This window comes from Manacus vitellinus, unplaced genomic scaffold, assembly GCF_001715985.3.
Source record: "Manacus vitellinus isolate BGI_N305 unplaced genomic scaffold, ASM171598v3 scaffold_24_pilon, whole genome shotgun sequence".
Taxonomy (NCBI): Eukaryota; Metazoa; Chordata; class Aves; order Passeriformes; family Pipridae; genus Manacus; species Manacus vitellinus.
The window spans coordinates 4446235-4469215 of record NW_021939798.1 but is presented as its reverse complement, the minus strand read 5'-3'; the positions used below and the strand labels follow the sequence as shown (position 1 = coordinate 4469215).

General features: G+C 54.3%; 1 protein-coding gene across 3 annotated transcripts in view; it reads right to left on the bottom strand.

Moving 5' to 3' along the window:
- Positions 1–22981, bottom strand: part of SEPTIN9 (septin 9) — a 134249-nt gene that overhangs the window by 4595 nt on the left and 106673 nt on the right. For all 3 annotated transcript variants that reach the window (XM_018073342.3, XM_025895142.2, XM_025895141.2), the window contains 5 exons: positions 12949–13140; positions 8841–8969; positions 8368–8449; positions 7494–7631; positions 1482–1599 (listed from right to left, as the gene is read on the bottom strand). In XM_018073342.3, coding sequence (XP_017928831.2) covers positions 1482–1599; positions 7494–7631; positions 8368–8449; positions 8841–8969; positions 12949–13140 — 659 coding nt within the window. The remainder of the gene's footprint in view (positions 1–1481; positions 1600–7493; positions 7632–8367; positions 8450–8840; positions 8970–12948; positions 13141–22981) is intronic.

Here is a 22981-nt window from a genome sequence, read left to right as displayed (position 1 = left end):
TTTGGAAGCACAGACACAGGCACACTGGAGTGAAGGGAAAAGGTCCCAGCCTGTGCCCACCCAGTCTCATTTCCTGCTCTCTCATCTCCACCAGTGAATCTGCAGCCAGGAGCATAAGGAGAGTGAGCAAACACACCACGTGGCTACGTGTTCTCCCTCCATCTGGAAGGATTTGGGGGGTCTGGTTATAATCAGGAATGTAATCAGAGATGGGACGAGCTCATCCTGCACCGAGCTGGTGCAGAGCAGGCGAGTTGTGTGATCCCTACCCACAGTGTTCCACTACACAGGGATGGCAGCAGCAGCCCAGAGTGTCCAGGTGACATTTTAAGTCCAAGACTGACTGACTTTGTAGTCCCAGAGTCACCCACAGACACGTGGATATGGGCACTGGTAACCTCTGAATGGAGCCTTCAGTCTGCAAGAGCCACCGCAGAGAGCAGATGTGGCACTGTGGACTCAGCCCTCCGTGTTCTCACACCAGCTCCTCACAGATCCCATGCAAACAGGCTGACATGCCAATTGAGCCCAGCCTGGATTACCTTTCAACTCCATTTCCAGCTATCCTCTAGCCAAGGAAACTGCTTGCAGAGTTCGAAGTTTGGATTCAGCTCTCAAAACCAGACTGGATATTTCAGTGCCTGATCCTGCTCACCAAGAACTGGGAAGACACTGGTGTGGGAAGGAGTGGCTCACCCTCTTCTGCACAGAAGCATGGAACAACGCCTGGCTAAGGTGTTGTCCTCTCTATAACTAATGGACTCTAAAACTGCCTTTTTGGCAAGACCCATTTCCCTTCACTTCCCTGCAGTTCAGACTCATGGACCAAGGAGCTTGGTGGTTTGCTTACTTCTGTAGGGAATGCTGAGGCCATCACACCTGCAGCCACATCCATCAGCTACACCAACGGATTTACAGTCCCTTACCAAACCCCAAAATGGGGTATTTCCACCTCTTGGAAGCCTCAGGGGTACACGGAGCAAAGCTCATGCCTTGCTGCGGATTTGAACAGCCTCTCCTTGGCTCCCACCACCAGCTCCTGACCAAAGGAATTTCATACCTTGCTTCCCTCTTAAATCTTGCCCAGCTGAGCTCAGCAAACCCACACATTTTTTTGCCTGGTCCCTGTATCAGCGCACGATGCCGCACGGGGAGGTTTTCACTCCCAAAATAACAGAAACCATCCTGAAAATAACAACAACAATAACACAGGAGGCAGGAGGAGCAGGCCTGGAGACTTAGGGCTCCACACTTATCCTGCACTGACAAAGATCCAAGAGAAACACAAGGAACCGCTTGGAGCGCAGGCCTTTCCTCCGGCCACGTGGGATCGCTCGGAGCTGCAGCCCGAGGAATGCGCTGGGCTCCCGGCCAGGAGCTCGCCTGCCCAGCCCTGCCGGGGGAGCCAGGAGGGGGAGAGGGGCAGGAGGGGACGGGGACAAGAGATGGGAGCCCGGGGATAAGAGCCACCGACCCCTTACCCGCTGCTTGAAGTAGTCCCTCTCCTCCAGCGTTAACGTGTCAGCCTTTGCGATCACGGGGACGATGTTGACCACTTTGCTCAGGCGCTTCATGAACTCGATGTCCAGCGGTCGGAGCCTGGAAAACACAGCAGGAAAAAAAAAAACAAAAAAAAGGGGATTCGAACACCCTCAGCGAGGTGGGAGCTGCTGCAATCCCCTGGCAGAGAGCGGCATTCAAAGATCAGACAGAGGGGGAATCACTTCCTTTCAGATAGGACAAATAAAGACATTTTCTTAAAAGCACGGAGATCATTTGCAAGCACTTAAAACATTTCCCTTTCAAAGCACCTGCTATCGCCTGTGAACCTTCACAAAGGCCCGTGAAGTGGCAGAGGGCTTTTATCTCTGCAGGGCTGCTCAGCCACAGAGGACTGCGGGAACTTGCCCAAAGCTACACATGTCCTTGGTGAAGCCGGGATGAGAGCACGGGCAATGCTGGCTGCAGGGCCAGCCCACTGCCATGTACAAATCAAAACCTCCTCCAGCTCTATCCAAGCTGTCACCAACCATCCAGGAACAGCACAACACGAAAATGGCCACAGGTGACTATTCCTGCTCACACTCCCCCCCTGTGCTGAGCACCAGTCCACTGCTGTGCATGAGCCAGGACTGCATCTCACACCATCAGTTGGGATTAGAAAAAGCTCTGTGAATTCTCCAGGGCTTCAGGGAGCAAAGAAGAGATACTGCTTGCTCCAGAGGGCAAAAATGTCAGAAAATCTCTACAACAAAAGTCTCTGTAGAGGAAAACTGAAAAGACTGCATAACCTCAGTGATTAGTGCCTTGGGAAATCCCTCTCTGCTGAAAGCTCCTGCTGACAACACTGACACGGTCTCTGGTGCCACACTTCTCCACATCCAGGTGTTTTTACTGCTGGGGGTTCCCAAACAAGCTAGAGGAAAGCCCTTCTTGGGGCACCTTCAATTGCTGCAGGAACCCCTCAGTGGCTCTGGAGGTGATGGGGACACACACATATGCAGGACAGTGGAGCAGATGTTGCCTTGAAAAAGGAAACCTGGAGGTCCCAGGGTCCAGGAACACCTTTGGGATAGGAGCCTGATTGAAATAAGCACTCATTGAAAGCACACTGAAGGGGCAGGAAGGTCAATGTCAGTGTCCCAGAAGCAAAGGGACACTTCTGTCACTCACACATCCCCAAGACCTCCAGAGCTGGCATGTGCCAGCAGGACACGAGCCCAATTCATCTTTGGGGCAAAGAGAGGTGAAGTCACCTTTTGGAGGAGCCATGGGCATCAGTGGCAGAGTTGGGACCAAGAATGAGACCTCAACTCATGGCAACAGGGAAGAAACCAAAACAAATGGGACAGTGATTTAAAAGGCTCAGGTGCAAGCGGGCATCCAGCAGGAGCCCTCTGGGGGAAAACACAGAGTGGAGCACTCAGGGAGAACATGGCCAAGAGAGCACCTACTGCCAACACACTCAAGCAAACCCCACCACAGTCTTCTCAGGCCCTACAAAGGGCTCGGAGACCCCTGCAAACCCAGCAAGAGCCACAGGAATGCAGAAGGGAAGGGATTGATCCCACTCCTCAGCAGTCACCAGGCAGCATTCCCATCCCATGGGATCACCCCTGCTTGGCTCCAGTGCCAAGGGAGGGATGTCCAGGAGAGACCCACTCAGCTCACGCTGATCTGAAAACAGCAGCTCAAGGCTGCTCCAGAACAGCCAGTGCTGGTGACCCAGTGAACTCCTCCCTGGTCAAACCCACTCCTCTCCCAGGGATCAGGCTGGACTGTGCCAGGTGGACCCTGTCCCTGCACACTAATGAGACACATAGCCCAGAGCACATCATTAGCACATGGACAAACAAGGTCCCAGCACAAACTCAAGAGTCACAGATCACCCTGGGCCCCAGGAAAGAAAGATTTTGGCTATTAAAGAAAAAAAGAACAGAAAAAAACTACAAGGAACCCCCCATGGACACATCTAAGCTGACTTGCTGCTGGCAAACATTGTTTGGAGCTCTGCATAATGTATTTCCCAGACCTCCAAGGAAGTAATGCAGTTATGCTCCTTTCCCAGTAGAATTCTTTCCCCTCCTCTCTCTTTGCTATTTTCCAAACAATTTTTTCCCTCTAAAAGCTTCTTCCCCGCTGAGTCTGTGTTCCTGCCTCTTTCATCAGCTTTTCCTTTAAAGACCAGGATGCATATGTAGCGAATGCAGATGAATTCACAATCAGGCAATCAACTGAGCTTCAGCTCAAACTACATGGTAAAAGCCCAGTTACCCTCAGATCCCTCACAGATACCCAGGATGCCAGAGAACAGGAGGCAGAGCCAGAGCCAGCCCACTTCTCTGCTGTGTCCACCCCATCTACACAGGCACAGTGACCATGTCCATCTGCACCCAAAGCCAGAAGAGCCCAAGGCACCTTTGACACGATGTTGTGGTCTGATGGGCTCCTGCAAGTGCCTCGTCCATGGGAGGTCACCTCCCTGCACCATCCTGGAGAACATCATGGGACTCCCCAGAGGAACAAACTATCTGTTATTTAGGGTATTTTGCAACTTTCTAGATATTCTACCAATTTCTGATGGGTAGCCCCCAAAAAACCTTAATTATTTAAAAGAAAGTTAATCTTTTCACTAACAACAAGACCTGTCACTAGACATCATGTTCATGTGAAGACATCAAAGGAGAAAATATGGCTTGATGATGACAAGCTATCTGTTCCAAGCAGATCACAGAAGGGAGGGTAGAGCTCAAGAAAAAAAACATAACCTGTTTTCTTCCCCTTCCCCAAATGGTCTTTGATATTATTAACTTGCAACTAGCCATATACATGCTTTGGGCTTTGCTGGGAGGGGTGGAGGAGCCCTAAGGGGAGCAGATGGGCTGGAGCAGGAGGTGCAGGACGGACTCCAGCCCAACCCAGACAGGGCTGGTTGCTCCCTCATCCCCTCTTGCTATGGGGATGGGAAAAGCTGTGCAGCTGGGCACACACTGTCATGGCTGGGCACATCTTCTCAAGGCTGGACACACGCTGTGGTGGCTGGACACATGTTATTTCTGCCTTGCCCTCAGCCACTGCACACAGACAGGGTCTAAGCAGAGGCTCATTCCTGCTGGTTCCCCTGAAATGCTATTACAGGAATCAAAATTCACAGCGAGCTGCAAAGTTATTTCCTTTTGGTTGTGCCCCAGATCAAACTCACAGCAAGAATTTGAGCCCTGTGTTAAGCAAACACCGGTGAGAACCCAACAGCCACCCAACCCCATCACCTGCTGGAGGGAGCTGGTGGGCACCTGAGAGGGGCAGCCAGCAGGGAAAGCAGCACTTGGGGCAGTCCCTCAGCCAACAGCCCTGGTACAGGCAGCAGAGGGGCTGCTGAGGCCAGGCAGTGTTCCAGAGCCCCATTTCCGAGTTGAACAGAGCTTTGCAGGGGTCGGAGCAGAGATATTTATTGGGTGGCAGAGTCAGGGTTGTGCAGCTGCAGCTGAAAGCCCCTGCCAGCACCATACTCAGTCTTCACAGGAATGGTTATATGGGAGTGTTACAAGAAGGACAGGCTGTGTGCAAACTAGATGGGCTGCAAAGCCTGGCCTGAACTCCCTTGCAAACTTCCTTGCACAGCAGAAACTTCTCCTCTGATTAACCCTTGAGCTGCTCAGATGGGAGGGCCAGACTGAAACAGAGCTGAGCAACCCTCTGCTCTGGCCTCTGAATCTCTGTACCTGGTTAATTTTGCTTTTTATCCTCTCTCTCACCTTTTTATTTAAGTAAAAAGTAAGCTCTCCCCCAATGACAGGCTTAACCCAGCTGCCTGCAGCACCCACGTGCCAGGGAAGGGATGCTGAATTCTGTGCTGTGCCCATCCACATCAGCAGGGAAGGGCAGATGGACACGAGTCACTGCTGCTTTGGCTTGTGAAGGCAGCAGCTCCCCTAAGAACTATCCCAGGAGGGGTGGCACCAAAATTCCCAGGATGGCAAGTGGAGCATGCAGATGGCATCATGTGGGCATGGTGGGGTTCTCTGGAGTTGGGTGTCCCCAGTGCAGGTCTCTGCAGCTCTACCAGCCACTGCCCTTGCCAGCCATCCTCCCCATCATCTCCCACAGAAGCTGGAGGCACCACTGCAAGGACCTTGATGGCCTTGCCATACCCTCCTGCAAGGAACCACAGATCACCTGCCTCAGCCAGGGCACAAACCTGCACTCAGCCTTGTATGACAACCCCAGGACGTGAGTTCCCAAGCAGGATCTGCTGCTACTGGTGCTGCCACAGCAGCTCTACCCCAAAATAGAGGTGGCCACATCATCTTTTCAGGGGCACCACTGGGGACAGTCCATCCATGGTGACAAGAAACATAACTTGGGCTTCACAGGAGAGCAGAAAAGAAGCCTGCTCGAGCTCTCTGAGAAGCAAAATTTCCCACTGACTTCTCCCTCCCGGTGGGGTTTGCCCCCTTCACTCATTTCCTCTGGTTCCCTCCATCCCGTGGCAGGAGGGGGCGTGTGAGCCAGTGACAGTGGGGCAGGACAGAGCAGACCCTGAGCCACGGCCAGAGCAAGCGTCAGGCTGCGGGGAAAGAGGATCAGCACAGGGCTCAGCAACAACAGCCCCCAGCTGCTGGGCCTGCTCGGATATTGGAAACACATGTTTGCTGGAGAGAAAGAAAAAAAGCAGCTGAATATCCACACAATTGCTGTGAGCCGGCGGGTGAGAGAAACCAGAGCGCGCGGCTGGAGAGGCTCCGGTGGGGGACACGGGGATGGGGCTCCACATCCTGCGCTGCCCGGGCACCCAAAATTTCCAACCTCTGTGCAGGTCAAACACCAGCAGGGTCTAAGGATTGGGTGGGTTTTTTAAGAGTGGAACAGCCCCAAGCAATGAGGGAAAGCTGGAGTGCAGCTCACGCTGCAGTGGCCGGGCCTGCCGAGGCAGGGTCTGTAGATCTGGGCTGAGATAAGCGGGACCAATACGGTGGACTGACCTAAAAATGTCATCTTCCTTTGAAACCTTTTCTGCTTTATTGTATTAAACCATAAACGTTTTGTCAGCCCCTCTGCTCCCAATCAGTTACCCAAGAGGAGCATAACTGGCCCATGCAGTCATTTTATTCCAGTGAAAGATGCATTTTTGGTCTACCCACTGACAGAAGCAAAACAAAGTATTTTCTATTAGAATAAATCTCCACATGGGGAAGTGGAAAAGGCTGACATGAATACAGTGCTTGAGGCTTAAATTTACTTTTGAAAACAGACCCAAAAACATCCCCATGCAGACAGAGCCAGAAGTAGGAGGAATTGACACAAATCAAAAGGAAACTTAGGTCTCAGTTTACATTGTGATACTTCAAGCCACATTTTTCAAGACACTCTAAGCGCCCCAGATTTTCATGGTGGGCTGTGTGCCTAAGAGGAAAAAAAAAAGTAAAAAAAAAAAAAGTAGAGCGAGATCTGGGCCTTTGATGCTGTCACTTGAGAAGTGCCAGAGCCAGGAGAGCTCTGGGCTGAATAAACAGCATCCCACTTGCAGACCAGTCAAACAACCTACAAAATACCCTTACAGGGTGAGGGTGTTTGCTCCCTTAGAAGCACAAGGAAAACTGGCTTCTCCCCTTACAATGTCAGGGGCACAGCAAGAAAAAAATTAACGTTCTGCTTGCAAAGGCAGCACCTCCAACCAATCTGAGAGCTGGTGTCCACCCTTGGCAGAGCAAGCCAGGTGAGCACAGCAAAGCAAGCAGCTCCCTGGAGCTCAGAGAGGCTTTGATGGCCCTATGGAAGAGGAAACATCACATTTCTCTGGGGTACAGCAGCTCTGCTGTGTTATTGCAAGGGCTCCAGATGCCACAGCCCTGAGAAGGACAGCTTCACGCTGTCCTCAGGCTCCTCAAGTCCCCAGGAAACACAGGAGGATCCCAGGCAGAACTGTGAGCTGCCCTGGACTGAAGGCAGGAGAGGGAAGCCCGAGGGGGTGACAGGGACAGCGGGGTACGTACGAGTGGCCCGTGGCTGGGATGAAATATATACAGCAGTGGACCCGCGTGTCAGGGATCCGCTTCTTCCGGTTAATGTTGGTTTCCTCCTGCAGGTACTTCTCGTACTGGTCGTTGATGAACTTCATGATGGGCTGCCAGCTGCAGAGAGAGAGAGGAACACGGGATGATGGGGTTGTGTGAGGGATCTGGACCACCCTGACCCTCCCACCTGGCCTGTGTGAAGCAGAACCCTCCAAGGCAGGGACACTCAGCATCTTAGAGAATCCCACAAACCTCGCGTGTTCACTGCTTAGCAACTCCATGCACTGATGAAGGGGATTTACTGGCTGGTTGAGACAAGCAAGTGCCTAAAAAGTGCTCCCTTCTCTCCTCCTGGACCTGGCTGAGGGGCAGGACATGGCTGGGAGCACACCTTGGCTCCTTGCATGGTGTCATAGCACAGGAGCAAGAGCAGAATCAGACCCCACAAACCCAGCTCATCTCGTGGTGAGGAGAAGGCACCTGCCACTGCCCAGCCCTGTCCAGCCCCGGGGGCCATCCCACAGAGCCAGTCACTGTCCCAGGGATTCCAGGGACAGTTCAGCCTTCAGAGCCACATGAGTGAGGTCCGGGGACTGGCCCTGCTGGCACACAGCTGCTCCTGGCCACAAACAAAGGTTGTCTCATGCCCGGAACAGCAGGATGTTTGTGGGCTCTCACAGGGCCCAGGGTCAGCCCCGGGGCACATGGCACCGCGCTGCCACCACAACAACCCTCCTCCCTGCTCCCCACGGAGCATGGGTGGCACAGGACCAGGCTACAGCCCTCAGCACCAGGTCAGGATGGGCCGGGGCTCACCCGCCTTCCCTCTGCCCTGGTCCCCGTGGCAGCTCACCAGTTCTCATTGTTGATGTGGTCTCCAAACCCCGGGGTGTCGATGACCGTCAGCTTCATGCGAACCCCCTTCTCTTCAATCTCTGAAAGGGAAAGGAAAGCTGCCACGTGAGGCAAACCCACCCTCCCAAAATCAGCTGCAGGACTGGAGCTTGCTCCCAGAGGAGAAAAGTACCTCCACAGCTTCTCACAGCCACAAATCAGCACTCCAAAGGAGCCCCACATCTGCCCTGAAATGCCATCCCCACGGCCACCTCATTTGCTCCCTTTCCAACAATATTAAGCTAATGATGATGAATAAAGAAAAAAATAAATGTTTTCTCATCCCTGCAAACATCACAAGACTGTAAAAGCCCCTTCAGAGAGATGAGGGTGGAGGTTTAGTGCAGGACAATAACCTCTGTGAGCCCCCAGAGATACAAGGCAGAACAGGACCAAGAGCCAAAGCACCAGGTGGGACCTGCAGAGCCTCACCGTGAGTGATGGATTTGATTTCAATGGTCTTGGGGATCCGCTCCTCAGAAGTGGGCTGTACAGATTTCCGGCTGATTTTGGATTTGAAGAGGGTGTTGATTAATGTGGATTTCCCCAAGCCGCTCTGACCTGGAAAAGAGCAGGATAACCCACGGTCAGCACTCACTTGTTTCCAGGCTGTTCTGTGAGGGGCCAGGGAACGGGGATGCTGACAGACTCAGCCTGCACCGGATCTGCCAGAGGGAGGGAAGAGGTGCAGCTGCTCCCCTGCAGCTCCCCCGGCTCAGGGAACTCATGTCCAGCCGGGCAGGAAAATTCTGCAGGCAGCAAACTCCTTCCCTGGCTCGCTGGGAGTGAGCAGGTCAAGAGCTGGTTGCCTGCATCCAGGCAAAATCACAGCAAACCCAAGGACAGGCAGACACTACTGGGGATGTTTAGAGGGCTGCAGTGACACTTGGCAGCCCTGAAGAAGGGCATGGGAACCAGGGAATCCCAGGAAGGAGCATCTTGACAAATCTGTGCCTTTACTCTCTTGCACTGTCCTCTGTCGAGCTCCACAGGGAAGCCTTTGGAGCAGCTTGGCAAGCCCTCAGCTGGACAGGACTAACAACAGCAACAATCTTACAAACCTCAGCCCTGACCCATCTGCTGCTCCTGCCCTGGCGGACTTGCTGTTGCAATCGGACCAGCTGGCTGCACAGATCCCTTCAAGCAGGTCTAGGCCAGGAGCTTCTCTGAATCCCACAAACATCATCCCAGGAAGCACATGAGACTCCACAGCTTCCGAAAAAACAGCTTTTAGAGACAAGCATTTTCATGCTTCATCTCCCAGAGCTGAGGCCAGTCTGCAGAGAATGGACACCGGCAGCTCTCGACTGTCCAGATCAACTGTCCCATGGGCTCGGAGAACAATTTTTCCACAGCAAAGAAAACAGACCAACTCCTCTAAATCCAGGAAGCAGCTGGCTCCTGCTTCAGAGTAGATATTCTGTGCCCCCTACAACCACTGCAGAGTTCCTGCATACACTGTGAAGACCCCTCCAGCCCTGTTCTGCCAAGATACGCTGCAGCCAGCTATTGTGGCATTGCCACTGCCATGTCCCTTGTCCCACACAGTGTCCCTAAGCAGAGTCAGCAAGGGTTTCACCCATGTTCTCCAGGCTGCCAAAGACAACTGTAGGGCCAACCAATGCATGAGCACTGGGCATCACCTCCTGGCATCACTTCACTCTCTGATCAAACACCAATTTAAAGCTGAGTTTACAATGTTACCAATGGCCTGGCTGCAATCCAAAGCAGGAAAACTCTGTCATGGTTGGGTTCTAAGAGAAACACATGGACCAAGCTGGGGACAAGTGCTCCTAGTCCTCTGCTGTCTAAAACACAGGGCCAAGCACAAAGAGGTCTGGAGCTGGGCACACAGAGAGCCAAAGCAAAGGCCCTGCTGCACCACTGCTCATCATTACATGGAGCACCTGGGGAGAGGTGAAAGTAGGGTGACACCCTGCCAGAGCTCTGGGCAGTGGGTCTCTACATTTGTGCCTGCCCAAACTGCTGGAGCTGCACTGCCTGGAAAGGGATCAGAGGTGAGAGCCATCAGCTGCCATGGATGCAAAGTCCCCATCTGAACTGTGGCCGCAGGCTGACCTTGCTGGGAGATGATGGGGCTGCACCCAGGGACCCGATGGCCGTGGTGCAGGTGGCTGAGCACAGGGCAGACTCCCTTCCAACACCCCTGGTTTGCAGCTCACTGCCTTTCCCAGAGCTGAAATCCAGCAGGGAAAACTCAGCTGAGCCTGGCCACCTCTCCTCTCCTTCCAGCTGCTTTGCACCAAAAACTGAACACAGAAGATGTGCTTTGGGTTTGTTTGTTTTTAAGCTTAGACATTTTTCTCATCTCTGCAGCCTTAAGCAGACACAGGGCTAAGCCAACCTCAACCCACAGCCCCCTGTCAGAGCTCTGTTTGGGCTGGTGAAACCCTTTTGAACAGGGACCTTGGTACGCTGGGCAGAGGATTTTCACAAAGCCCCATCACAAGGACATGGTGAGGAATGACACCTCCATGGCAGTGATGCTCAATTCCTACCTCCTGCACAGGAGAAGTCACCTCCCACTCCCTCCCTTCCTCTCCAGCCTGTAAAACAGGGATTGTAACAATTGCAAGGCAAGGACTCACAGCTCAGACTGGATGGGAATAACGGAGCTAAACTCATCCCTAGCAGCCTGACCATCCCTGGAGAAGCACAGCAGGGTGAGGGCTGGCTGCTGCCTCCCAGCCTCAGCCCAGCACCCCCTTCCCAAGGGACACCCTGCGAGGTGCTGCTCCTCCCGTGGCCCTCCTGCATCTTCTGGGAGGGCCAGAGCTCGACTTGTTTATGCTGCCACGAATTCCCCAGCCTGTAAACAGTCAGCCCAGTGCCTGCCAAGGGGAGAACAATGTTTTCCAGCACTGCAGCACGGGCGTTCATACCACACACAGAGCTGCCAAAGCATAGCCAGGCCCGGTCCTGAACATCCCTCCACATCTGCACAGCAGAAAGCTGAGCCTGCTCCTGGAAAGATGGGAGCCTCCTCTGGCAGGGAAATGTGGGCTCAGCTCAAGCAATTTTACTTGCAGGCTCTCAGGACCAGTGCAGTGATCCCCTCTGCCTTGGGAATGCTGCTCCACTAGCAGTGAAGGGCTGGATTTGTTAAAACACCTCTCAAGGACTGGTTCTGTGGTGACCAGGCTTGCTGTGATCACACAGCCTGGTGAGCCCTCCCTATAGAGGGAATGAAAATATAAAAATGGGAAAGGAAGAGCATCAGCAGAGCTTGCTGGGAAGCTACAGTGCAGTGATATCTTTAACAGAATTAGCAAACTCTGGATCAGGCTCTTCCATAATCCCAGAGAGACCCCCAGGGGACACATCACAGGCATCCCTGCATGAATGGGAGCCTTACAAAGCTCCTCCCAGGAGAATGAGGGATGGTGAGGCTCCATCACCATGCCACTGGTCATGGCCTGGGCTTTACTCTCCTCATCTCCCTGCAACTCACATGAGAGATTCAGACAGGGAGAACTGGCATCTGCCCAGCCCAGCCCCAGGGAGCACAGCCCAGCTCACAAAAGCTGATCCACAGGACCAAGCCAGATACAAATAGCTGGAAAAAAAGCAGAAAAGGCTCATTTCTTATCCCTTTTCCTCCTTGCCTGATGTCCCACAGTGCCTGCCCAGCTCTCCAGCACACCCAGCATTTTGCTGGCAGGCGGCTGGTACCATCCCTGGCTCCAGGAGCCCAGGGGCTGCTGGAGTGCAGATCCCAGAGCTGAAGCTGCAGCCAGAGCAGTGTGGCCTCTGGCTGAAATAAAGTTCCTTCATCCCATCCACCCTGCAGCCTGGGAAAGCTAAAGAACAGGAGTTTGTAGGCAGCAGGATTTGGACAGACAAGTCCCCAGCATGCTCTCCCTGCAGGTGGGCACCCTGTGGGACACTTTCATCCCCCCTGTGCCACCCTGCAGGTCCCCAAAGGAGCCACCAGCAGCAGAAGCCTCTCAAGCTGAACAACCCAGTTATGCAAACCCCTCCTGCTGGTCTTTATTCCCACCAGTAAATCACTGGTTTTGGTATTTTTTCCCTCATATTTGTAGCACGGCTGCCTGAATACAAGAAAACTCATGAGCAGGGATTTGACCCAAATTGCTGGAAATACCAGCAAAGATGAGGGCTCTGGTATACCAGCAGCAGTGCAGCCCCTTGAGCCCTTAAAACACCCTCTGACTGCTCAAACCAGTGCTGGGCTCCCAGGAGAACTGGCAAGGGAGCTCCTGTGAGTCCTGACACCCTTCAGGGTGTTCCCCTCCTGGATGTGCCCATGGGTAGCACACCCCAAGATGCAGGAAGATGCACAGGACTATGGAGCACATCACACTGACAGCTTTAACGACAGCTGAACTCAAGCCAGCTCCTTGGGAGCAGAGTTTGCTGACTCCAAAGGCAGGGACCCCAGCGCTGAGCCCGAGTCGCTGCTCCCGAGGAGACTCCGGGGAGGACAAACATCATCGTGGAACAATAAAAACAACTGGCCGAGCACGTTTCCAGCAGCTGGTGCAGGGGGAGAACTCACCCACGACCATGATGTTGAACTCGAACCCCTGCTTCATGGCTTTCCGTCTCAGCTGCTCCAGGATGGCGTCTATCCCCACGTAGCCGAAGTCCGCAGCCGGTTTCTCCGGCCGCGTCGGCGCCGCCGGCTTGGGGCCGGCATCCCGTGGAGTGTCTGTCATGCTGGGTGCGTGGCTGGGAACTGCCTCTGGACCTGGGGAAGCAAAGAGAGGCTGGTCAGATGGGCAGGCAGTGCCAAACACGCTGTGTGCTGCTCCTGGTAGGGAATCAAAGGAGCTGCCTGCTGGATCTGAAGCGGGAATAAAGCACGTGGAGAGAGCGGAGACTCAGGGCACCAAAAGGCCGAGAGGGAGGAGGTATGTGGGAACTTCCTTCACCTGAAATTACACTCAGTTTGGGACTTCCCTTTTAACTCACTGGATTCACCTTGATTCCTGCCCACTTCACCAAAGCTGCCACAGCAGAGGAATGTAAGGGGGTGTAAGCACACCAGGTCCCACAGAGGCCCATCTGTTGCTGTGGAGCAGGACCCAGCACCCAGAAAGTCTCAGCCCACAGGTGGGAGTTTGTTTACTGAGTGACAAAGCAGCCCTGCACCGCAGCCCTGTGCCCAGGCACTGCCACTATAGGCTGGCAGACCTTCTTACCCAGCCTGCCAGCTCCTCCATACCACTGGAATTACAGCACTGTGCAGACTGCTGGTGTGAATGCCCCATGGCCACGTTTTGGGGAACTGGATAGCTTTGCAGACACAGAGAAATCCTTGGCACCTACTGACACGTGCTCTCCTGGAGCTCCAGCTGACACAGACCAGAGGCTGCCACCCAGGCTTGCAAAAAACCCAACACATTTGCATCAAAGTGGGTCGTGCCAGACAACACCCACACAGACATGGAGCTCTTGTGATCTTGCTCTAATTCTGTCAATATTTACCCCAGACACCCAAGCCCTTTGGTGTCACACAGAGACAGGGTGCTTGTCTCCCCTGCAAGACGCTCCAGATTAGCAAAGCCCTTCAGAAGAAGCAAATGTACAACTACTGCCTCAGTCAACAGCTTTGTAACAAAAACCAGGGAACCATCCACTTCCCCAGGCAGGAGCATCAGCCTGCAGGAAGGACTAACTGCCCCATGTGCTCCAGGATGATGCAGTCTGCTCCCACCCAGCTCCAGCTGCTCCATGTCACCCACAGTGGATACAGCAAATATCCCGAAGGCAGCATATGCAGAAGGTCAGCCTGGTCCCTGTAAGCTCCTGGAGGCATCAGCCACGCACAGCATGATCCTCTGATCCAGGCATGGAGAGGGAGGTTACAGGAAAACACACTTCTAAGAGCCCTTAGCACCCCAGCCTGTTGCTGCTCAGTGCCTGGGTGCCTACAACCACCATCCTAAGCGAGCATTTTATTGTTGTTCAGCTCTTTGCAATGCTTATTTATTTTCTTTTTATCATTTACTATTATTAATAAAAACATTACTATTTGCAAAGGACTTATTGCAAAGTCCTCTCCCCTCCAGAAAGCAATACAGCTCTCAGCTCACCTCACCAAGGTTATTTCTGGTCTCCCACAATGTGCTGCCTGGTCTTCTCTCCCTCCCTCTCTCTATGGGAGTGAGGCTGGGCCAAAGGGGCTCCTCCAAACACATGCCCAGTATCCCTTCTCCTCTGGTGACAGGCTGGAGCCACGTCAGACCAGAGCCTGCTGGGTTCTTTGAGGCAGAACCACTCTCTTTCTGCGAGCACAGCCAGTTTCCACACGCTCAATATAGGCCGAGGAGAAAAAAATTATGTAAAAAAATAAGAAAAAGCAAATCTAGAACTGATCCCAAAGACTGTTGGGGCATTTTGAACACTTTTTTCCAACCCTCAATCCCGAGCTGTGCAGCTGACTGTTACTCACGGAGCTGCTAGAGAGCAAACACGCTGTTGCTGACACACACGGGAGCATCTTGCTCCTCCCAGGGACACTGCACAGCTGGAAACGTGCTGCCACGCTGCCCCTTGCAATGCCAACCAGCCCAGTGTGCCAAGGGATCTCACCACAAATCCCAAATTAGCTCCGTTCCAAAACGGCAAGGCCAAAAGTAGGAAAAAAAAAAATAAATTCCTACATAACACCAGAAAAACAAAACGACAACTAAATCATGTGGAAAATATGCTGCCACAAGCAACAACGCTGGGTTATGCAACGGGTGTAACTCCTCCAGGCACCTCTTCTGTGCACCAAGTGCCCTGGCCCCGTGGGATGGGACAGCAAACTGGGACACTGGTGCAGGTAAGGTGCAGCAGCATGCACAGAGAAATAAAGAAATTAAACAGAGAAGAAAGCCACCATCCACTTGTGACAAAGGCCAGGGGCATCTCCAGCACCTCCTGGCTGCTCGAGCTCCACTAAGGAGCCAGCAGCGTGCAGAGGGGCTGACCCAGCAAACCTGTCCCCAGCATGGGGAGCAGGCACTATGTGCTGCCTCACCACATTGCCTTCAGTGGGAGAGGGGGGACTCAGGGCTTCACAACCAGACCAAAGCCACAGGAAGCACGGGGCAGTGGCAGGCAGGACCTTGTCACATGGAACATGCAGGCGTGGCCGCCCTGGATGTGCTCGAGCAGCACCACCAGCAGTGCAGCCCACGCTGCTTCCGTTTATCTGCTGGGAAAAGGTGATCTAAAGCACCTGGCACCTGGGAAAAATACAATAAAAGTCAATATATTGCATCTAGGAGCATCTGCAGGACAGCATGGACACAAAGACACCAGTGTCCCAGCAGCACCAGCAGACAGGCTCCCAAGGGAAATACCACAACCCAAACCTGCAATTTTTTCTTCAGCTTCCCAGCACTGAGCTGGTGTTTTCTTAGCAAGGACTCCAGTATCCCACTTGGGTCCAAGGGGGTTGTGCCAGCAGAGGCAGCATGCAGGGCCACTGCAGCACAGACACATAGGGATGCTGTGCTGGGTGGCAGGGAGCACTCCCCGGGGTCACTCATCTCAAATAGAAAGACCCTAGAAATAAATTGGAGCAGAGCTGTGCATGTCTGGGACACATCATGGGCAGATCCTCGACTTGTCTGACCCATTGTGCTCTCTGTGGTGCCAAACCTGTGGTGCTGTCAGAGCCACTATCACTGAGCTGACCCTTATGGAGCACTGCAAAGAGGGATGGGTTAATAAACACCCAATTACTGTCTGAAATTCCTGATGGCCACTGAGTCCCTGGAAAAGCAGGATTAGACCTCACATGCCATTGCTCCACCAGTGTCACTGTAACCTGGCTGTTGTCCCTCCCACAAGGGGACACTGCTCTGCTGATAGGGCAGAGAGCCCAGAGCCTGCAGCTCTCTCCTGCTCAAGTGTTCCTGGATAAACACAAAGCACATGGAAAGATGTGCTTGTGCCATATTTAGACCTTCTCTGCCAGGAAAACCCTCTCCACGTGGGCACCAAGATGGTCAGGGCAGCACTGCACCGAGCGCAGACAGAGCCAGAGCTCCAGCTCAGGCACGGGCTGACTCAGGACAGCTGCTCCAAAGTTGATTTTGCCAAAGACTCCAGGCTGTTGCACTATAATTGATGCATGTCAGGCACGAGCCAAACCCAACATCTGTGAAGCAGCAGACGAAAGGCACCCCATGGGGAGGGAAGCCTCTGGGAACCCCCCGGGGACCCTCCTGCTCCTTCAGCCAGCTGGACTCTGTGCATGGGACGGGCTTGGCAAGGGGCTGCAGCAAACTGAGGGCTCAGAGATGCTGTGCTGATGCCACACGGCTGCCACAGCCCAGGGCACTGCGGGCAGGGGATGCAAGGACAGCCATGGGCTCACCTGAAACCCAGAACCTGGGCTGGCAATCCTCGCTGAGGATCTGGGAAAGGGATATGTAAGAGACTGGTGTCTCCACTGCAGATACACAAAGGTCAGAGAACCCTCACAGAGCCTGCACTGGGACCCCAGGTCCTGGCTAGACCCAGCAGCTCCATGCTCTGCTCCAGCAATGCACAGGGAGCAGGATTGTGGTGATCTGGGAGAGCAAAGCTGATCCTGGAGTGGGGCTGGCCATAGACCTGGTGCTCAGTGGCTGCAAAGAACAACTGGAGAGAGGCCAGGAGGCTCCACCTCTGCCATGGTTGCCTGTCAACAAATCCAAACCATTGGCAAACTACACAGATGCACATGCAATCAACAGCAAAATGCTAATGCTTGCAGGGTAAATCCAAGAAGCACCCCTCAGGAGCACCAAGCACTGGCCACCTTTTGGTGATGGTGTAACCAGTTTTGCAGAGCTACAAGCACCCAGAAGACCAGGACACTGTGGTGGGGATAGCTCCCCTTTCCTCCACACAGCAGACACTAGAAACACCAGGGGCTTATGGATTTATGCAAAGATAGAGAGAAGATGCAGAGCAGTGAACAGTGCTGTATCAGGGTGTGAAAGTAAAATCACCTCCTGGGCAGCTGAGCATCCACAGAAGTTTTCAAGGGAGCAATGTGGACAAACTAACCTTTTGATTTTTGGGAGCAGCTATCTTAGAAAATTGTGCCTGTAGGGAGTAACAGAGACATTTTTAGATCTAAGGAGTGAATTTATAGCTCCTGGTTAAGCACAGCTGGCCGGCAGGACTGCAGCACGCGCAGCCTCCAGGGCCTCTCCCCTTGGCACACTGAGCCAGAGACCACAAGCTATGGAAACCAATCCAACCTGCGGAGGAGGTGGCAAAGCCACAGCTCTCCCTTCCGAGGGGACAGGAGGAGTCGGGAGGGAGGGAGCAAAGCCAGGACTGGATGCAAACCCAGCATGGCCCAGGCAATACTGCTTTTCTCATCTGCCCAGTCATTGCCACCATGGGATCCCCTAGTGCTGAACGTGGCAGGTCCATGCTGGCCCCACAGGGATGTGTGGGTATCAGGGAATGTGAAGCACAGCTTGGTCTGAAACTTGGGGAGGGGCATTCAGCACCCCAGAAGTGGGCTCAGCCAGGCACACAGAGCAACTGCTGCAGACCCTGTAACTAAGGGACTTTGCTATTATTCAACTGCAATCAGCTGCACCTGGCTGGCACTGCCAGGCCCGAGCTGGAATCTGTCCCTTGCATCCCTCGGCATCAGGCTGCAATTTCAGGCTGGCCAGCAGCCCAGGCCCACCTACCAACCAGTTATGTTTCCTTCTCAGCTTGCATTTCCACCTGGGTGCCAACAAACACAACCCAGAAATAGCAGAGTATGCTTAACTACGCTCCATTAGACCAAATCCACCCAAGAGCTGTCAGAGAGGTGGCCAGGTGCCTCCTGAGCACACGAGATGCTCCGGCTTGAAGCCTTTTACTCAGGTGGGGAATAAATCCATTTTCAGTGAAAAAGGAGACAGTGATTCTTGCTCTGGAGTGAGCGCTTCCATAGGTGACCAGGCACGGCCACAGGCACAAGCCCTGTCCCCGCTTGCCACGTGCGCTTCAGTCCTCACTCACTGTGTGCTTCCCCTCCTCACTCACTGTGTGCTTCCCCTCCTCACTCACTGTGTGCTCCCCCTCCTCACTCACTGTGTGCTTCCCCTCCTCACTCACTGTGTGCTCCCCCTCCTCACTCACTGTGTGCTCCCCCTCCTCACTCACTGTGTGCTCCCCCTCCTCACTCACTGTGTGCTTCCCCTCCTCACTCACTGTGTGCTTCCCTCCTCACTCACTCACTGTGTGCTTCCCCTCCCTGCTCCGGAAGCGGCTCCTCTGCAGCTCACCCCTCCTGGCTCTTTTATTTACGAGAGATGGATGCTTCAGGGCTCCCAATCGCTGCTTCCCTTCCAATCTTAACCCCCCAGCTGCTGCAGGCTCTGGTTGCTGGCATTTTTGGGCTGGGACGCAGCGAGTTCATCCCAGAGGTCAAACTGTGATGCCAACTCCACGACCTCAAACAGTTGCCTATGAGCTCCTGTGCCCCCCCCAGATCTGGCATGAGGATGACCCACCACCCTGCCCCAGCTTGGACACGTGCAGCCCTGGCAGCACAAACAGCAGTCCTACATCCTCATTTCTCCAGCCACGTGAGACAGCAGCTCTAAACCACTTGTAGAAACCTGCAAGGAGTTGTTAGACTGTTCTCCTCCATGTTTAAAAAGAAGGAGATGATCATGAACAACCCCAAGTCTTGGCTCAGGCATGTAGATATCTCTGTTCACACAGCCCCAATAATCTCCCTCCATAAGCAGCTTCCCCTGGAGCTGGAGCAAGAGCTGACCCCAGAGCAGCCCCTCCTCACTGGGGACAGCCCCATCACAGAGGAACCCTCCTGCACACAGATGCCAGCAAAAGCTGCTCCATCAACCAGCCCCTCACACCAAACTCCAGCAGCCAACACAGTCCTTGCCCCCTCAGACAGGCTCAGGGTGCCCTTGCCCAGAGGGATCTGAAGACACCCTCAAAACTGATTCCCTGAGAGGTCAGAGGATGGGACCTCCTCCCAAGCCCTGTCCGCCCACCCTGGATGATGGTGCTCAGCACAGGAGGGACATGGAGACCCTTCCCAGTCCCTGGCCAAGAGAAGGTGCCCTTCACCCCTGTCAACACTGCTCTGCAGAGCTCTGTGCTGTGAAAACAAAGAGGCAGGTAGCGCTCCCCAAACTCAGCTTGCACAGAAAACCCTGCAGGAGGAATGAGTCCACGCTGCGTGTGCCCAGGGCTGCCGAGCCTCACAGCGGGGCTGGTGCCTGTGTCCCACGAGGCACTGACTGCAGCTAAGGCAAAAAAGGGAGCAAGCCAGAGGGATTCACATCCTGGGGGATTGCAGTTTAGCTTTCCTTCTTTTTTTCTCCTCCTTTCTGTTCCCCCCCCCTTTCTTTAATTTTCCTTTTTTTTTTCCTTTTCTCTTTTTTTCTTGGTTTTGTTCTTTGAAGGGTAGAGGGGTTTTTTAATTTCTTTTTTGTTGTTCTTGTTTTCTTTCTTTCACTAAAGGCAGCTGCGCCCCAGACGCCCCGCGAGCCCGTTTGCGGGGGGCAGCAGCCGCAGCCGGAGCAGGGCGGGCAGGAGCCCGGACCCTCCGGCGGGCAGGGGCAGGGGCGAGGGGTCCCCCCCCGGGATGCGGCAGGGGTTCCCCCCCCGGGCCAGCAGCCGCTATTATTCCTCGGACAATGCCGCAGCGCGGCCAGGCGGATGCCGGAACAACCGGTCGTCCCTCTTGGGGGCACAGCGTCTCTCGAGAGGGGTAGGAGGGCGGCTCGGGGACGAGCCCCCCGCAAGCCCGCCGGGTACCCCTGCCCCGGGGGTGGATCCCACGTGCCTCCTTTTTTCCTGCACCGCTCTCGGTTGTCCCCCGGGGGACGGCGGGACCCCACCCCGCGACTCTCAGGCGCGTGCCCCAGAATAAATTCACCGCCCCATAAAGAAGCGCTTTCCCCCCCCCCCCGCCATTAATCCCGCGCCTCCGCGTGCCCCTTTAGCCCCCGCCCCCGGGCCACCGGCGACTCACCCGCGCGGCGCGGGCGGCGGCTCCGGCAGCCGGCGTTTCTCTCTCTTCTCTCTGTCCCTCCGCTCCTCCCCCATTCGCCCTTCCTCCTCCTCCTCCTCCTCCTCCCCATTCAACCCGGCCTCCTCCCCCTGCAGGCCCCGGCGGGGGGATGGAGCCTCTTCCCGGGAGTTGCTTCGCTCCCCCTGTCCATGCCGCCCTCGCCGCTTCCAGCCCGGCCCGGCCCGGCCCAGGGGGGCCCGCAAAGGGTGAGAGGAAGAGGAGTCTGGGGGCACGTCCCACCCCATGGGAACCCGAGGCCACTCCCGAGTTCGCGCAGGAGATGCGGGGGTAATTCCACGGGGAAAGAGAAAGGCAGCCCCACCCCGAGAAAAGCCCAGTGCACCCCGCTGCTCCAGGGACAAGGGGCAAGGTCCCGTCCCCATCAAAGAGCCCAGGGAAACCTGCCTTTTGCTTTTGAGCATCCTGAAATTGTGCCGGCAGAGCCCCAAAGCAGTCTCGGGTGGGTGTGAGCACTGGGAGCATGGGCTCACTTTGCAGCTGGTTGAAAATCCCTGGGCTGCACATCTGTCGGGGAGGAGACAGCAACTTACACCCACGGGCATGGTTGCTCTCTAAACTGATGTCAGTTAAGCTAAATAAAGCTATTAGCTGTCTCCACAACCCCCCTCTGCCTTACACCTTGATCCCAGAGCTTCCCCACCCCTCTCTCTCTCCCAGGAGCAAAGGGAAGGGCCTGGCCACAGGAAGGAAGCCACGATGTGCACGGGGTCAGGCAGGTTGGGCTGCACCACCTGGCCCTCACATGTGATGTCCCAGCCACCCTGGTGTGGGGCAAAACCCCCTTGGTGATGTTCAGCAGTGATGGCAAAACACCCAGGGGCAGCAGGCAGGGAGAGCCCTGTAACAGACACACTGTCCTGGCTGCAAGGCCAAGAGCAGAAGGGGCTTTTTCTCCCATCACAGCCAAGATGAAGCCAACCTGCCTCTTTTGGATTCATGGTTCTGACATGTTACTTTAACCTACCCTATGACCTCAGGGTACTTTTCCCCCCAGCTCCCTCCAGTTCTCAGATGTGCATTCCCAGATTAAGGCCTGCGGGTGACGAAAGGGTTAAGACAGATTTGCACATTTGCAGTCTTCAACACCCAAAGGACACCATTTCCCACGAACAGCCCGTGCACTGGACTAGTACTTATCCTTCCTTTTTGACCTATTAACAACATCACCAGCCTCTGTCAGACTCCTGCTCTTGATGCAAAACCTTCCACCAGTGGCACCACTGCCCACCCTGCCCTGTCTCCTGCCCGTGGCTCTAGCGTGGCTGTCACCTTCCTTCACCACTTCCTGACCACCAGCAGTGGTGGATCTTCCTCCACACAGGGCAGCTGCACACCCCAGGCTGGCAGCATCCCCTCCCTGCCATGCTGGGCTGGCAGCATCCCCTCCCGTGATGCCCAGCAAGGCTGGCACGGGCTGCCCTGCAAACAATTTGTGCTCAAGGGAGCAAGACTCTCATCCCTCCACATCAGCAAGTGCCACAAACACCAATTTCTGAGAAACTTCCACCCAGCACCCAGGCAGGAAACCCTCAATCTGCTTACCCTGCAGCTGCGCGCAGCTTTCTGCCGGATTACACCACTTTTTATGACTTATTAAAGCTTTAACCCCTATCAATGGGCATTAGTGTTTTAATCTCCCTAATCTCCTAGAAAATCCAACGTTAGATTCTAAACTGGGCTTGCCCAAAGAGCAGCTGGGTCTGTTTGCAAGTCACTCCAGCCTTGCTTTAGCTGGAAAAAGGCAGGAAAAGGCTGCGCTGTGCTCGCTTGTGTGCTGTGCTTGCATGAAGAGATAAGGAAGGATCTCAGGTGCATGTGGGCTTTGCACATATAATCTACTTTACATGTCCCTGCCATTAAGTTAACCACATCTGTAAGGTTGTGCTGGTGATAACAGTCCAGTACGGGGTTCACTTGCCCAAACCAAGATCAGCAGAAGGGGGGTGAACACGGCGTGCTCAGCCACATGAACCAACACCTCGCTCCTTGGTGTATTTTTCACATTGAAACCATGGCCATGTTTTAGTCTTGCCCGTGAGGGAAAAAAAAACAACCATAGAAAAGTTCCCCCCGTGGTCAGTGAAGCCCTGCAAAGACACTTCATAGAATCACAGAAGGGTTTGAGTTGGAAGGGACACTAAAAATAATCTCATTCCGACCTCCCTGCCATGGGCAGGGGCACCTTCCACTAGATTGGGTTGCTCCAAGCCCTATTCAACCTGGCTTTGGACACTTTGAGGGCTGCTTTTAAATTTTGTGAGCTTGTGGGCAGCCACAGCTTCCCCGGGCAGCCTGTGCCAGGGCCTCCCCACCCTCACAGGGAAGAAATTGGGGCAGGATGGGAACTCAACACTATGTACAAGCTTTTCTCAGATTAATTAGTACAAAATATTTTGTTTCAACTCGTATCTCATCTCTCCCAGGAGCGAATGGAGGCGGGGGGGCAAGCAGCTCAGAAGGACATTAGAGTGGCATTCTTGGCCTCAGAGCAAGTACACAGGACTTTGGGAGCTGTGCTGCTCCT